At 36.2% G+C, this 16,732-nt stretch overlaps 1 protein-coding gene across 6 annotated transcripts in view; it reads right to left on the reverse strand.

The window, feature by feature from the left end:
• HMGCLL1 (3-hydroxy-3-methylglutaryl-CoA lyase like 1) overlaps positions 1-16,732 on the reverse strand; it is a gene marked incomplete at its 5' end in the record, with an annotated part of 136,552 nt that overhangs the window by 50,092 nt on the left and 69,728 nt on the right. For 5 of the 6 annotated variants that reach the window (XM_082663981.1, XM_082663979.1, XM_082663977.1 and 2 more), the window contains 3 exons: positions 1,618-1,806; positions 5,844-5,907; positions 16,533-16,681. In XM_082663981.1, the coding sequence (XP_082520107.1) occupies positions 1,618-1,806; positions 5,844-5,907; positions 16,533-16,681 (402 nt within the window). The remainder of the gene's footprint in view (positions 1-1,617; positions 1,807-5,843; positions 5,908-16,532; positions 16,682-16,732) is intronic. The other variant, XM_082663980.1, reaches the window with a different exon arrangement.

The following is a 16,732-nucleotide window of genomic DNA, read 5'->3' on the forward strand; positions in this document are numbered from 1 at the left end:
CGTCTAGAGGATATATCCATATGAGAAATGAGAGAGATGCACAGACACACACACACAGACACACACACAGACCTCTCCAGGAACTTGCTGGTGAGGAACACTTAATAAGTTACAGTTGCAGCTGAACACAGAATCCTCCTGAAGTGATGCCTAGTTCTCTATTGTTTTAGAAACTAGAATAGAGAAGGAAAATTGTCAAAACGCCCCAAAGTCCATGGGATATCATTTTTTCTTCTAATTCAATACAATGTTCCTTGCCTGTTTCCAGAGGACAAATAAGGATTTGTGCACATATGTTACAAAGTCCAAATAAGCCCTTGTGGGGCTTGATAGTCACAGGTTTTTTTAACTTCTGCCAAACAACTGTGCACTGCAGGATGATGACATTAAGCTTTATGTATTGATTTTCAGCCTCACCAAAAAGCTTTCAGACACTCTTATCTTTAGTTGTCAAAATCTTGGGTTCGAAGAACATCCAGTGAATCTATTTTTATCCGAGTTTAAGAAATAACATCAATTTAAAAATAAATACCTTAAAATGCAATTTATATCTACTCCTTTCAATAAATACATTAAAAAGAACTGAGGTATCATTAGAATGTAATAAGCAACTCTTAATCCTCCAACTTTCTAGCTCTCTTGATTTTGATCAGAATATACTTGATAAAAACCAGAGGTTCTTTCAAAAGAATGCTTGCCAACATCAAGAAGACATCTTAAACAAAATAGTCTGTATTTCAGCACACCTCCTCATCACAGAGCACCAAATTATCCAAAAGAGCATAAGTTACATGATTACAACAGTACACGCTACTATCTCCGTGCTTTGCACTCCTCAAAAATGCCATCATTTTTCAATCTATCAACTTTTCAGGCTGAGAGCAAGTGGGAGTTGAAAAAAGCAGACATAGCTCTGAGAAGATTAATACTTTTAAAAAGAACAAATTCAGGGATTTTATCAAATCAAATGAACAGTAATAAGAGACATCATTGCCCTGAAAAGCATGGGCAATTTACAAATATTTCCTGAGTGCACGTCATGTGTCAGGTACTGTTTAAATGTCTCTTGATTTTTAATCTAGCTTTTCTTCTGTCATGTCACACTGCCTCCCTTCTAGTTTTCTACCAACCAAGTTACAGCTATTCAATGTTCTCCCTTCATTCTAAACCTAACCACAGCGTTCAAACAATGGCTCGATTAATGTATACTTCTACAATAACAATTTCTTACTGGATCAGCATGTTAGGAAACTAGGAGAGAAGGCTTGGCATGGAGTCGGAAGCCCCAGCCTCTGGTCTCAACTCCAGCAATTTGTAGCTGTGTGATCTTGGGCAGGTCACGTAACCTCCAAATCCTGTTTCCTGATACGTAACAGGTTAATGCTATGTATACTGCAAAGGTTGCTGTGAGGGTAAAATGAAATAACGTACATGGAAGAGGTGAACAAAGGGCTTGGAACACTGTGGATGCCCAATAAGTATCAACACTTGAATCTCAAAAAAAAAATGTTATATTCATAGCAATTTATAAATACTGTCTCACTAAAGCTCTTAATATGTTTATATGGCAAATAAGTGTACACATCTTTATACATACACACAAATAATACAAAATACCTGAAGGGCCGTAAGGATATTTGCTAAGGCTTGTCCGTATGTGTCATGACAGTGAACAGCAAGAGCCCTGGGTGGGATTTCTTTCATGACACTTTCCAACATCCTCTTCATGCTTCCTGGAGTTCCCACTCCAATTGTGTCTCCCAGGGAAATCTCGTAACAGCCCATGCCATACAATCTCTTAGACACCTATCAAGAAAAGTGACAAGCTAGTAAAACAATGGAAATGAACACACTCAAACCCTGTTGTTCCTTAGCAAACATCATCTAGAAGTAAACATCACAACTAAGATAACTTGCATATCCATGGAAAATGCATATTTTAGTTTTATAGTCCTTTTCCTTGCTCATTAAATCCCAAGCATTATATAAAACTTTGAATGACATTCCTGTAGTTATCTTTCTCTAATATTCAAGTTTGCCTCAGAATTGTATCTATCTAAGTAGCTACATGTTCATTTATGAAAGTATAAGCTACAATTTCATTTACGGGAGGCTTATTTTCTCAGCCCTTTAATCAAACAGAAGCATCACAGATTTACTTTGGAACTAGTATTTCTCAAGGCGGTCAAGAGATGTCAATCAAGTAGCTTTGTAATCGGTACAGACACTTGATATTTTTGGCTTAAATTTTCTAGCTCATAAATAGATGCTCTTGAGTTTGGTAAACTTTGTGCTCCCTTCAAGCCAAATAACTAATGTTACTTTCAAAGAGCAATATGAATTTTAATGAGGGCAGCATGGTATGTTGACAAAGACATGGCTTCTGGAATCAGACAGGCCTGGATTGAAATCTCAGCTGCCACAAATGCTAGTCATGTAATACTGGGCAGAAGATGAACCTTTTGAAGCCTCAGCCCCTATTCTGTAAAATACAAACAATAAAACACCATTATTTAGCATGTTTTCTAAGCCTTACTAATTAATTTTTCAAAATCACAATAATAATGATGAAGTGAGTGTTGACATGTTTGGTTGTGAAAATGAGAATATATAAAAATCACTTTGTGCAAAATCAGACACATGGTCACCCCTTAACTCATGCCTTATGTGTGTCTTTGGTGCTTATTTTACATCAGGTGCTGCCCTAGATGCTGGGATATGATGGGGATGCAGATGTTAAGGGTCCAGGCTCAAGGTATTATGGAATCTGGAGTCAAGTGAGGACAGACCCTAATCAATTCCACTCAGGAATGTGTAAACACAGCTAACATAATAATTTTGGAACAAAGAAACAGGATTCTAAGAGCATGTAGCAAAGGAAATTGACCTAGATCTGTCAAGCAGGAAGGGCCTCAGTGACAGCCTGAGATAAAGTCAGCATCAACTTATCGAAGAGGTTGCGGAGGAAGGGTGTGAGAAGAACATTCAGGTGGAATTTCAGGCAGCTGAAATATCAAATACTAAGGGGATTCCAAGTAGGAAGGAAGGTCATGGGAATTCCCTGGTGGTCCAGTGGTTGAGGTTCCGTACTTCCACTGCAGGGGGCGCGGGTTAAATCACTGGTCGGGGGAACTAGAATCCCCCATGCCACAGGGTGTGGCCAAAGAAAAAAAAAAAGGAGGGAAGGTCAGATGCAAAGGACAGATGTGACAAGAAAGCAAAAACCAAGGGGGAATGGGGCTCCATAAAGCTGGGGAGGAAGGCCCGGGCAGAGCGTACAAACAGTACACACAGCCTTGCAAACTGACCGGGTTTCAGATTTTGGTTGAGGTGTCTATCATAAGAGCAGTAGAAAGCCTTGACCAAATGTGGAGTAGTGGTGACATAATGGGATTTATGTTTCAGAAAGGCAGTATCAATACAACATCAAAAATAGTTTGAAGGGAACTCAGAAGGGCTACCTAGTCCAGGTAGGAGACAATTATTGGATGGACACTTGGATAAAAAAAGCATAATACTGATTCTCCTCTTTCTTCTCCTTTATTTAAAAAGGTACATACATTCAACTGTTAAATATACAGGTCTTTGGAATCATAGAAAGCATGTAGATGACTAACTGATTTTCTCTCTTCATTTCCATCTGTATGTTTTTGGCCTCACATAGATAATTAATCTCCTCAAAACTCTCTATTAAATGCTGGAATTTCTTAATGGCCACATAGAGAAGAATGAGGCTTCCATTCAAGTGGCTGGAGGAAAATCCTAAGTGTGGGGTCAAGGCAATCCAAGGGCTACAAGAGTGCCAGGGATGCTGACTTAAGGAAGGGAAGTTTTCACATGGAAGAGGCTTGAACATGTTCGAGTATCAGTGGGAAGGGCTCTGCAGTTGCATATACAGGGGAGTAAGCGACAGGAAGGGCTAGAGGCTTCAACAGAGGGAACACAGTCTGCAAGAATCATTTTGGAAAGGAGACAGGGAGTTGTTCCACACAGGGTAGTGTGGAAGAGAAGACCAGGTAAGGTCGCTGGTCATGAATTCCTAATGCTTCCAACCTGCCTGTTCCAGGATTCTCTTCAGCAACACCCTGGATATTATGGAGCAGGAATGCAGAGCCTGAGACTGTGTGTGGTCTGTCCAGAGGTGGCACAAGCCAGAAGGAAGAAAAGCAAGGGGTGGGTGTATAGGCAGAGTTGGATTCAGGTTTTGTGGAGTCTGAAGTTATACTATTTTGGAAATGTTCTTTAAGAAAAGAATACATAAGGACTTCCCTGGGAGCGCAGTGGTTAAGAATCCACCTGCCAATTCAGGGGACACGGGTTCGATCCCTGGTCCAGGAAGATCCCACATGCCGCGGAGCACCTAAGCCCGTACACCACAACTACTGATCCTGCGCTCTAGAGCCCGTGAGCCCCAACTACTGAGCCTGCGTGCTGCAGCTACTGAAGCCCGCATGCCTAGAGCCCGTGCTCTGCAACAAGAGAAGCCACTGCAATGAGAAACCCGTGCACCGCAATGAAAAATAGCCCCCGCTCGCTGCAACTAGAGAAAGCCCGTGCGTGGCAACAAATACCCAACACAGCCAATAAATAAATAAATAAATAAATAAATAAAAATTAAAAAAATAATAAAAACAGTAAACTGATTTTTAAAAAAGGGATATATAGTTGTGAATACAAATTAATAACAGAGCCTTAGAAGGGTCCCATGCCAGCGAAGGACTGTAAAATTTCAGTTTCATAAAGATGCAAACTGTTATACATAGGATGGATAAACAACAAGGTCCTACTGTATAGCACAGGGAACTATATTCAATATCCTGTGATAAACCATATGGAAAAGAACATGAAAAAGAATACATATGTATAACTGAGTAACTTTGCTCTATAGCAGAAATTAAATGCAACATTGTAAATCAACTACACTTCAATAAATTTTTTTAAATATTTAAGTTTCATTATTTTATAGTATTGATATATCTGCCTCTGTGGGCAATTGTCTTGCTTAATTAATAGATGATGGTATATCTCTCACTGGAAACATCTGCAGTTCAAATGAATACACAAAACAGGAATTGCTTTAGCCAAACCGAAAGTTTATCCTGTCTAAAGTTCGATATTCTAAAAATCCCATCTTCACTGCTTCAGCACCACATCCCTAAACTTATAAAAATTAACCTTAACAGCAGTGCACAAGAATATGCTATTTCATATACAAATGAGTTTCTGAGTCTAATATAATTTCAAAGACAAGCATTTTGTATTCATTGGTATCAATTAAGAAAAAGGAACAGGAAGTAGAAAATGAACTTCAATAAGTAGGTCCTTAATGACTATAATAAATTGCTGTAAAATTGCTCTGGAATAATAGCAACTTGAATCTCAGCAGAAAGAGCTATAGAATCTCAAAGGAACAAAAACATGGAAGCAGTATATACTCTGATACAAATGCCAAAATACGCAGGCGACAACAAAGGGACACTACCTGAGCAACCAAGGCAAAGTTTGAGTATATGTGCAAAAACCGCCCCAGAATTCTGATAGAAAGTAGAAAGGTTGCTCAATATGTTCTATTCACATAAAAACAAATCAGGTGTTTTTATTCCCTCAAACTTTGGACACCCATATGATAAGAATCAAATGTTAACTCTGGACAGTAATAGGCACTATCTAAGTCCTTAGTGTTAAAATAAAACTATTATCTAAGTGATCTAATAAATGCCTCCCAGTCCATGGTTCTCTTGGTCTAGTTGTGCAAATGCAAAAAACATTAGGAAAAACAGCCCACTTTTTAAAATAATACACATCATTTTACCATGAACCAGAAAACCAGGCGTATATCTTACTTCTGTTACTTTCTGCGGTGTGATGTTTCCTTCATATGGACAGCCCAGGGCACAGGATACATACCTAAATTTAAAATACAGAGCCATATAAATATGCATCTGGTGGATAAGCCGTTTCCTAATTTCCATTTTATAAAAATGAAGAAATAGCCAAAGAGTCATCAAGAAAATTTATTTTACTCTATTCCTTCATTATTATTCTCAGACCAAACAAAAACAATTGGAAACATTTTCAATTTAACTCACATTTTAGTTTTTCTAATAATTACAATTTGATATACGTTATTGGATGGCAGATGGGAATAAGACAAGTGTTCATCTCGTGAGATTGCTTAAACTATAGCAATACGTGAACATTCAAAGCAGAAAATACCAGTGAAATATATTGTTTTATTTCAATAAGTATATACATTCAACTGTTAAATATCCAGGTCTTTGGAATCATATAGAAAGCACGTAGATGACAAACTGAACTTCTCTCTTCATTTCCATCTGGCTGTTTTGGCCTCACGTAGATACAGTCATTAATCACCCCCAAACTCCCAGAACTGATCACAACCTCAAAGTTCACCTTGTTTATCTCTCATGGGTGTACCTAAAAATCATCCCCAACAGAAGAGTGTCTAGTCTATGTTTAAAAGGCTCCAAATAAAGATATTCCATAAGCTTCTTCAACAATTTAATATAAAAAGTCAAGCCTTTCTTGCAAGGATGATGATACATTTCCATCTTAAAGTATGAAACTAGAAAAAAGCCTCTTTTAGCTATTTTCAGCTCAACACCAATCCCATTTTATTAAAGTTTTCTCAGAGATTTTACAACACTTGTATTAAAATAATGCACCATGTGTCTGATCATCAGGAATGAAGCAATTCACATGAGGGAGAGAGGGGTTGTGGGGAAGAAGGCTGGAAACCGTGTTCTTTGGGCCAGAATATGAAAGGCTTTAGATAGCAAGCCCTTGAATACTGTGCCATGGAGCTGAAATTTTGAGATCCCTGAAAATTATTTTGAGACATTCGTATGACAAGATCAGGTTTGTTTTCCAGAAATGCAACTCTTCATAAATTCTGGAAGTGGGTACCAAAGATGGAGGCAAAAACATGAGCAAAGATGATCCCATGTTTCCTTGATTGAATGTATATATATGTGTAACTGAATCACTTGGCTGTACAGCAGAAATTAACACAACATTATAAATCAACTATACCTCAATTTAAAAAACAATGCTGTCAATTGGAAGATACACTAATTTCACAACAGGTTTTGGGGTAAAAACATGAAATATAGATTCAATAATTCAATACATATTCATTGATCTTAAAGATATAACTAAATTTCAAAAGTATTAAAATGTGAATAAAAATTGGGTTTTGGAATTAAAATAACTAAGCAGCTCCATAAGCCGGGCAAGCAGTTATGAGGACAGAGAAGGAGAAAAAGAGGATAAAGTCAAGTAAAATTTGAAAGCCTATGCTGGACAGGAAACCCATCTCTCTGCTCTTTCAATCACTATAATTTAAGCTTAATATTCAAATGATTTCTATAAATTTACTCAAGATATGCAGAAAAGAAAATGTTCTTATGTGAACATAGTACTGGAGAAGGTGGCAAGGGATGAAAAAGGATTTTCTTTTTTTTTTAATATCTTTATTGGAGTATAATTGCTTTACAATGGTGTGTTAGTTTCTGCTTTATAACAAAGTGAATCAGTTACACATATACATGTTTCCATATCTCTTCCCTCTTGCATCTCCCTCCCTCCCACCCTCCCTTTCCCAGCCCTCTAAGTGATCACAAAGCACCGAGCTGATCTCCCTGTGCTATGTGGCTGCTTCCCACTAGCTATCTATCAATTCAGGTACAATGATGATAATGTGTTGAAAAGAGAAGCACATTTATTCTGAATCCCAAATATCTAGATGTGATTAGAAAGAAAGTCCAAGCTATTCATTTACATGCAATCCCTCTAAATGCAAAAACAAGCAAAAGAAACCCAACAAATGTAAGACAATATAAAACAAACAAACCTCTCTAGCATTCTCTTAACTGAAAAGTAACAACCTGGCTATAGCTGCCCCTTTATGCCATGACCCTAACTCTCTCCATGTGCATTTTCACTCACTAGAGTTTTCCCTCTGAGTCCTTCCCTGGTCTATGGTTGGCCTGTTTTTCATTCTCCATTGCATGTTATCTTCTTATGTTCTTCTCCACCCTTCTTTAACCTATTCACATGTGGGGCTACTTTCTGCAAAGTGAATGCAATGGTTCTTAACTGTGCTCATTAACTATTTTAACACTCGAAAACAGAGGTTGGCAAGCTAAGTCCCAGAGGCCAAATCCTGCTCATGGCTCTTTTGCAAATAAAAATTTTATTGGAACAAAGCCATGCCCATCTGTTTACCTATATTCCGTGGATATTTTGCATTATAGCAGCAGAATAGTAGTTGCATCAAAGACCATCTGACCCACAAAACCTAAAATATTACTATCTGGCTCTTTACACAAAAAATTTGCCAACCACTTGTAAAAAGTGAGGGATTTTTGTGAGTGTGAAATGGCCTCCCTCATGATGAGAATAGGCTACCACGTCTGCTTTGACTGGTGGCAGAAGTCAGTTTCTAGACCTCTGCACTTCTCTGACAATCTATTACAATGCTTCTCAATCTTGACTGTACAGAATCACCTAGGGAGCTTAAAAAACAAAACAGACACTGGTGGGTAGGACACACTCCAAACCAATTAAATCAGAAACTCAGGGAATAGAATCTAACCACTAATTATTTTAAAATAATTTTCAAAGTTCTATTAAGCTGCCAAAATTGAAAACCACTCAACTATTAGCAATACTTCCTCACCTGGATTGTTGGATTGACACCCTTATGTAAAAGTGATGTTACACAGCCATGAGAGTATCTAATCTCAGGGATTTCCTCACTGCTACCCCACAGCATCTATCTTTGATTGGACCCACAGCATTCAGGACATTTATCCATATTGAATTGGCTGGTAGTTGATTTCTTATAGACCTATTCCAAATAGTTTCTACTCTGCTGAAGCCCTGACCTGCAACCTCTCCATTTCTTTTTTCTTTTCATTCCTTCCTTCTGGCTCAATGTCCATTTTATTGAACTACAGCCTTTAGTAATTTTTTCAGCAAGGATAGACTTTTGCAGACTACTTTGTCAACAAATGGTTTTATTTCACTTTTATCAATGTGTAATAGTTTGGCTAGGTATGGAACTCTAGGTTGACAGGGTTTTTTTTGCCATTTTGAACATATTATTTCACTATTTCTCATCTCAGTTTTTGCTGATGAGAATTTTTCTGTCTAATGATAATTCCTTTATTTTTATAGTAATTTTTTCTCTACTGCTTTAGGATTATCTGTTTATACCTAATATTCTACATTTTATAATGAGTATGTCAGGACTTGTTATACTTCTTCAATATTAACATTAATACTTTTTTCTCTTCTAGAAAATCATCAAAGTACTAGTTCATCAAAATATCTATTTTCCCTGTTTTCTCCTTCTGGGAATTCTATTAGGCATTCTCTCTTAATTTCACTTTCAAAATTTCTTTTATCTTTCTGTGTTTCATGATTGAAGTTTCCTCAAATTCTACTTCCAGACCATTAATCCTCTCTTCAACTGTAATCTGCTGTTCAATGCAATTATTGTTTTTATTTAACACATGTATTTTTCATTTCCATTTCTTTTCCTTAAATCTTCATTCGTTTTTCCATAAAGACCTGTTCTTTTATTATGTTCTTCCTTTGCCTTTATAAATAGGTTAAGCATTAATTTACAATATCCTTTTCAAATTATTCTATGTCCTTCTTTTCAGTGAAAATTCTCCTGCTTTTTCTTTTTCTTCTGCTTATTTTTCTTAGGATAGTTTGTTTCCTCATGTGGCCTGTAATTTTTACCATTAGTGCCTTTTCATGGTGATTTCAGTTTCTGTAGAAGGTCCTGAAGTGACAGTCCTGAGTTATTTTAATGTCCCTATAAAGGATATTTAATTTCCTTTTTCTCTTGCCTTGCAGACTTTACCAGTTCCCAGGCAAATGCCTACCTTCATTTCTCAATTTGGGTTTCCACAATACTCATATGTCATAAATCCACAACCCATAACACTGGCACGTATTTCAGTGACTTTGCACTGGCAAGGAAGTGCTTCCAGGCTCCAAGAACACTCAGTTCCAAATCCAGTCTTAGAAGAACACCTATATTTTCCCATATAGATTTTAAAATCCCATTTCCAAGCCACCAGGGATTATATCTGGAATAGATACCCCCGTGTGTTAGTGGCATCAGCCTGCATCCTTACCACACTTTCTTTGATGAAATCTGAGGACTTTCTTTTCTTTTCTGAGCTTGGCTATATGTTTTACAAGTTGTTATATTTATGTGTCTGTAATGGGAACAGAAAAGGGAGTTTCTGTATCAGCTCAGTCCCCTATAGTCTCTCTTCCAGGAACAAATTCCCAATATTCTTATGAACATTACAAATCGATTGCTTGACACATTCACATGGCATATGAAGCTCAATAGATCCAAAATGATGCTCATTCCTGTTTTCCCCACATTTGCCATTAAAAAAAAAAGATACAGTCATTTTCAGCCACTAAATCACTTGAAGGTCAGCTTTGAGAACACGTTCATTAACCAGCATTGGCTGGTTCTTCCCTCCAGGCTCTAGAGCATATGAGCTCTGCCAGCGCCAGCCCACATGGACAGAAGAGTACCCAAGCCCCTCCCCAGGATGGTCACAGACGTCACCTAAGTGCCCTCCTTGCCTCTAGTCTCACACCACTCCCTCATTTGCACTCCAATATCTGTTGCCAAAATAATATTCCTAGAGCATATTTTTACACTCTGAAAATCCTTAATGGCTTGCCATTGTCTACTGAATAAACTTGATATTCAAATTCAGCAATTTGTGAAGCCTCATCTTTCTGCCTCTCATGCATTTCACGGCCTCAAAAGCTCTTATTACAGTAAATATAAACTTCTCCCTCTTATCCAAACATTTCTGGAGATTTCTCTTCACTATGCCTTTGCTCTTTGTAGATTTCCTACCCTGCCTGAGGAGGCCATCATTTCTGATTATGTTTCCACATTTTTACCCATTTTTAATGATTTCACTTTATTGACACCTCCATGAAGGCTTCTACAAATAACTCCAGAGAAATTTAATACAGTCTTAATTTGAACTTTCATAGGATTTATCTGCATGTCTCTTAAAGTACTTGGCTTTTTTGACCATATAATAATTATCTCTATACATATTACTTCCCCAGTCTGCTGGGAACTCTTCGAAGTTAGGCTTTTTTTCATTTTCATTATTACACATAGCATCATAAGAGAGCACACTATATAAAACAATATTTCTTGAATGAATTAATGCAAAAATATCTTAGTAAAGATGTCATTTTAACCTTCTGAATAATTTCCTATGAAATTCCTAATCTTTACAATCAACGTATAGCCAGATTCATGTTCTTAACATTCTAAATTCTGTAGTCAGAGATGACAGCACATATTTGGGAGTTCAGACTTGGAACCATGTTTTAAACATTACGTAGGATGACAGGGTAATACAGGAATCACCAACCATATTAAAGCCAATTGCACTAAAATTACAATAAACTCTGGATAGAAATGTGAGTTGTTTTATTTGTGCTTGCTGAGGCCATTTATCAATATTATGCAAAATCATGATAAAAGATAAAACAGAAGCATTCAAGTTTTTAACAGCTTTACCTAGCAGAACTGAAACATGAAAAATAACCTACAGTTAGGCCTTACTCAGGTCTACCTTCCCACAATTAGCCCATGTTCCTCAAATCATCCTGACATAAAGGAACCAAAAGATTGAGTAAAAGCCTTCAATAAATATCAGAAACACTTGGAGTGTAGTCAACCACTGCTATCCTCAGAAGAGAAAAACAATGCCAAGGGTGATGAGATGAGATGACATGTAATGTCAATTAAAGGTAATTAAGACATTTAAATATAGGAACAAGTTTGATGAACCCATGAAGAATATATCAACCTACAAACAATATAAAATAGCATTGCATTATTAACAAGCCACTTATAAATAAAGTTGAGAGCCTATGATGCACTTATCTCTGTGGATGATATAAGAAATAATGACCTTCCCTTGGTCTCAAAAAGCAATTCTGCTAAAATTCTCCTTTTGCTCTAAAATGCAAATTTCACGAGAAATGACAAAACACATTCTTTGCTCAAAAGCTGTACATGAAGGCTATTTAGATGTGACTTCACAAACACAACTTACACATATTAACTGTAGCTGGGTATGTGTTATCTGGCAGACAGCCGTGACAGAATAATATGTGAGGCTAAAATAAGTTGAACTCAAACAAAACATATGTACAAAAGAAAATAGTTTTAACAGATGTCTCACTATTAGAGTTTCATGTGCCATATTTTGGTAGATTATGATTTGAATTGCTCTTCCACACCAATGCAAAGGCTTCAGTTTAACAGTAGAAATTGGAAAGAAACTTTGACCAATAAACTGTCCACTTATAGGAAGATGGTGCCATATATGCAAGTGAGTTCCACTGGGATAGATTACCTGATGGAACACATTTGCTTCATCAATGAGAAGCACTGCCTGCCAGTCACTGTGTATTTAAAACACTAAGCCCTAAACAAGGAGGCTCATTATCTTACTCAAGAAGGCTGCTATTTCAGGATCAGGATCTATAATGACATTTTGCATGAGGCAGGGGAAGGATAGAAAATACATGTTCACACGACCTAGATGGTTTGGCTAACAAACAAGTAGGCTGCTAATTCTTGAAGAAACGTGTTGAGTTACAAATTCTCTCTCCAAGGAAAATCCAGTGAAAGCTGACCATTTTGAGAAAGAACACTGAGCCCTGACTTCACAGCTGTTAGAAATGGTTGCCATTTTAAAGGCTAGAAATTATATAGAGTTAGGCAACCAGTCAAAAATAACTAAGCACAGGAAGAATTTCCTAACATTGAGGGTCTTTCCTCAAAGAAATTGGTCACTGATATAAATGATACAGAATTTTATTTTATTTTTATTTTATTCAGAAGCATTTAAAAACCGATTGGGTTTTCATTGGTTTTGTATAAGAAGAAAGTAGGTGATGAAGGTGACAGTAGGTGAAGAGCTATATAAAATATGCACCTTAGACTCATTATGGTTCTATGAAACCCTGGTTCCTTGTCTCCTCCAAAATATCTATTAATATTAATCACATTGCAATATTAATCATATTGTAAAACATTATCGCATCCTAAAACTGTCTTTGTTTTTCCATACCTAAATGTTATCTGTGGCTGTCTATATTAGTTTAATCGCTAATTTGCTTTTTATTCTTCCTTCTCATTATTTTGTATGTCTACTTTTTCTGGGAATTTGAGAATAAATTCAGCATTGACAGTTCATGGTGAAATATTTTTGCAATTTGTATTTTTTTTAACAGTGGGTGAATAATTTTGTTTGGCTCCTAAAAATGTTATCAGTTGACTTCTTTCAACATTCAGTAGGCTCAGACTTTCAGGAAGTTAATCATGGATCAGATCATTCTAGGCCATTTTATAGAAGAGGCCTAAGATGTTATCATGTAAAAGCACATTGCTTTGATATGCACACCTGCTGACTTTGTGAATTTATAACATGTTTATAAGCATCTAATAATGAAATGAATAAGGCACCTTAGAGATAGTTTCCTTTCTAAATTAATATTTTCACAAGAAGAGTGAGCATGTGATTCTTGTGACGTCATTAAAGAGAAGCTGAAACTCACTTCAAACAAAAAGGAATAAAACCTGAATGCCTGAATTGGGGAATTGGGATTGACATGTATACACTGATGTGTATAAAATTGATGACTAATAAGGACCTGCTGTATAAAAAAATAAATAAACTTAAATTTAAAAATTAAACAACAAAAAAAGAAGAAAAAAAATCTGAATGCCTTATATGATAGATGAGAACACTACTTCATATCAGAGGGATTTCAATTTTAAACAGATTTTGACAAACCAAGGGATAATTCTTTCAATAAATGCCATTGATAAAAGGAAAGAAAGTGATTAAATTTATAACAGGCTTCTATTTTTCTCTGTCTTTTTAATGTTTTAAAAGTTAAACAAATAAGAGAAAAATAACCTACATTTTTTAAACATATGTGAAATACACATTAAAGAATGAAGTCCAAATTGTAGACATTTCATTGCTCTCTAACATACACTGTATGTGCAGCAGTAGTTAGCTGACTCTGCATTTTATGTCAACGATCTGGCACCATGTCTTTCCCCAATGTGTCCCATATGTTACATAAAGTTCAGAGCATGTATAAAAACGTGTACATAGGCATATGTATGTGTGTGTTTCTGGGAGGGGAGGAAACAAACAATAGCCTTCATAATTTTAATAAAAGCTGCTATTTAGAACATATGAAACTTTACTGTTTTTATAGAAGCTTAAATGGCTTTAGTGAGCCTTTATAAAATGTGTCCTGCCTCATGGCCTTTAAATCTGACAGCAGCTGGCGATATACATTTTCTCGGTGATGGTCTATGTTGATGCAGCTGTTGCCATAGTAACACTGGCTGGAGCATCTACTTCAGGTTCAACTAGTTGAGCATGGCTCTTTCCCTTAAATGAGTACCAATGACCTATGACTTTTAATAATGAGTACCTACAATCTAGATTGCCAGTGAAAATAAAATCTAATTTAAACTCTGTAAAAGTTTGGGAGAGAAGATAATTTTCAACTGCACAAATAGTGAACTCATATCCATCCATCCAAAGGCATAGTTCTAAAAATGACTAGTGTTTCAGAAAATCGAGGGCTTGTTCTCCAAAGGAAGGAATTCTGCGTTGGAAAACATACATCTGTCTACAGTATAACTACAATAAGTCTCTGATGTACTTTCACTGATTTCATTTGGCTGTGGGTGAGTTCTCGTCCGTCTGCACTTCTGTACTCTTCTTATCAAAGCCTGAAAAACTTCTTAGGTTGTAGCATGGTTAGAAGTTTCTTTATTGATAGGACAATATTAAATGTTCAGCAATCAGTATTAAAGGGGAGTTAGGGTTTCTATTAGCCTTATTAAGTTACCTATTCTATTTTATAAAAACTAAAATGATAAAATTTGTTATTATATAATTTTTTCACATCCATCTTTCAACATTTAAAAAAAAAACACTTCCCATTTGAAGCATAAGCTTACATGTACCTGACTTCTTAGAGTTTTGTGTTTTTTCAACTTTCCAATGTGAATTACTTTACTCCACATTTAAACATAAATTGAAATAGAAGAACAGCATCTTCATTTTTTCCTTTCCTTTAGAGGGAAGAGAGACAAAGCAACTTATGTATGCTTGAATTTAGAAACTTAAAGGACATCTCTCCTTTTTGATGGTGGTTATGTAATTTTTGCCTTAAGAACAGACATCTTTTATTTTCTGTCTATGGAAATACATTATCTTGGTTTTTAAACTTTCTTGCACGCCCTCTGAATGTTATGTATGCATGTCAGTTACAAAAAATATCTTTATATATTTAAAAAGTCATGTTGGAAATTTATTAAGGAGAAAGGAAAAATAAGTTAAAAAAAAAGGAAGCAAACCAACAAGATAGCTAACTATGGTGTAATCTAATTCTACTTGCTCTCCAAATGACCTTGGTTGAATTCCAATCCTTTTCTAATCCAGTCACTCCAAATTGGATCCACTTGTCTTTCTTATTAATGACTGAATCTTTCTTGCCACTATGAACTTTGCTTACTTCAACCATAGGGAATACAACCGGCATCTAAGCCCAGTGACAGCACTCAGCCTTCTGTTACAAACACTATGCATTTTAATTTATGAAGATGATACAGCATGTTTATCATATCTCCATAATTATAAAAATAGAAAATTAACTAATGTCTGAGAAACAACTTCTTTCTTAAGTAAAGCGAATTTATTATACATTTCACAGACATGGGCCTGAGTATAGAGCCTGTTTGCACTAGATGCTCCCCTGCTGTCCTGGAAGCAGACAAGAACCAAACCAGTTTCCTCTCTCTTCTCCTTCCCCAAATAATTTTGCTTTGGGGGTCACACAGAGAAAACCTGGAAGTCAGCTGTTAAGGGGAGGCTGAATGGGTGGAATGATGGGCCCAGCGCCCCAGTGCAGTTCTCAATTTTACATTTTACATAATCTATTGAATTTCTGTACAATATATTCTTTGAAGAAAAAGCATGGTTCTTTAAAAAATTTAAAAATTTGGAAACCACATTAGATGATTCCTTTCCAAATGCTACTATGAGTTCATAACAATCTATCTGTTTACACTAGGCTGAGATCCAAAAATGGCTGCATTTGGATAATTTGGAATTAATAAAATGAGTAACAATGTCAGTTGCGATGTTGGTCCCTCTGACCTCAAATGCATGACAACATAAGGGCTAGATACGCCCTCATAAATTATCAGCTGATATTAATGAGGTAGTTATAGTAATAAGTATATAATCATGGCCCTGATCACATAAGATCAGGGTATAAATAAGATACCCTATGTATATTATTATATGTCATAAAACAATGTCTAGATAGTTCATAAAGAGCTTTAACAGTTGATGTTAATGAACTAAATAGAATTTGTGGGATTTCATAAGTACCCTCGTGTTGGAATATTCATGTGTCTTGCAGACTTAACGACCTCCTCAAACTTCTCCATACTTTCTTCAATAGCACAGTTAATATTCTTCTTGCTAAAGGGTTCAGAGGCAGCACCAAAAACGGAGATCTCAGTGGCTCCAGCAGCAACCTGAAAAATACAAATCAAAGGCCAAAGCTAGTAATTCCAAAAACATAAACA

Source organism: Grampus griseus (assembly GCF_964374135.1).
Source record: "Grampus griseus genome assembly, chromosome: 10".
NCBI lineage: Eukaryota > Metazoa > Chordata > Mammalia > Artiodactyla > Delphinidae > Grampus > Grampus griseus.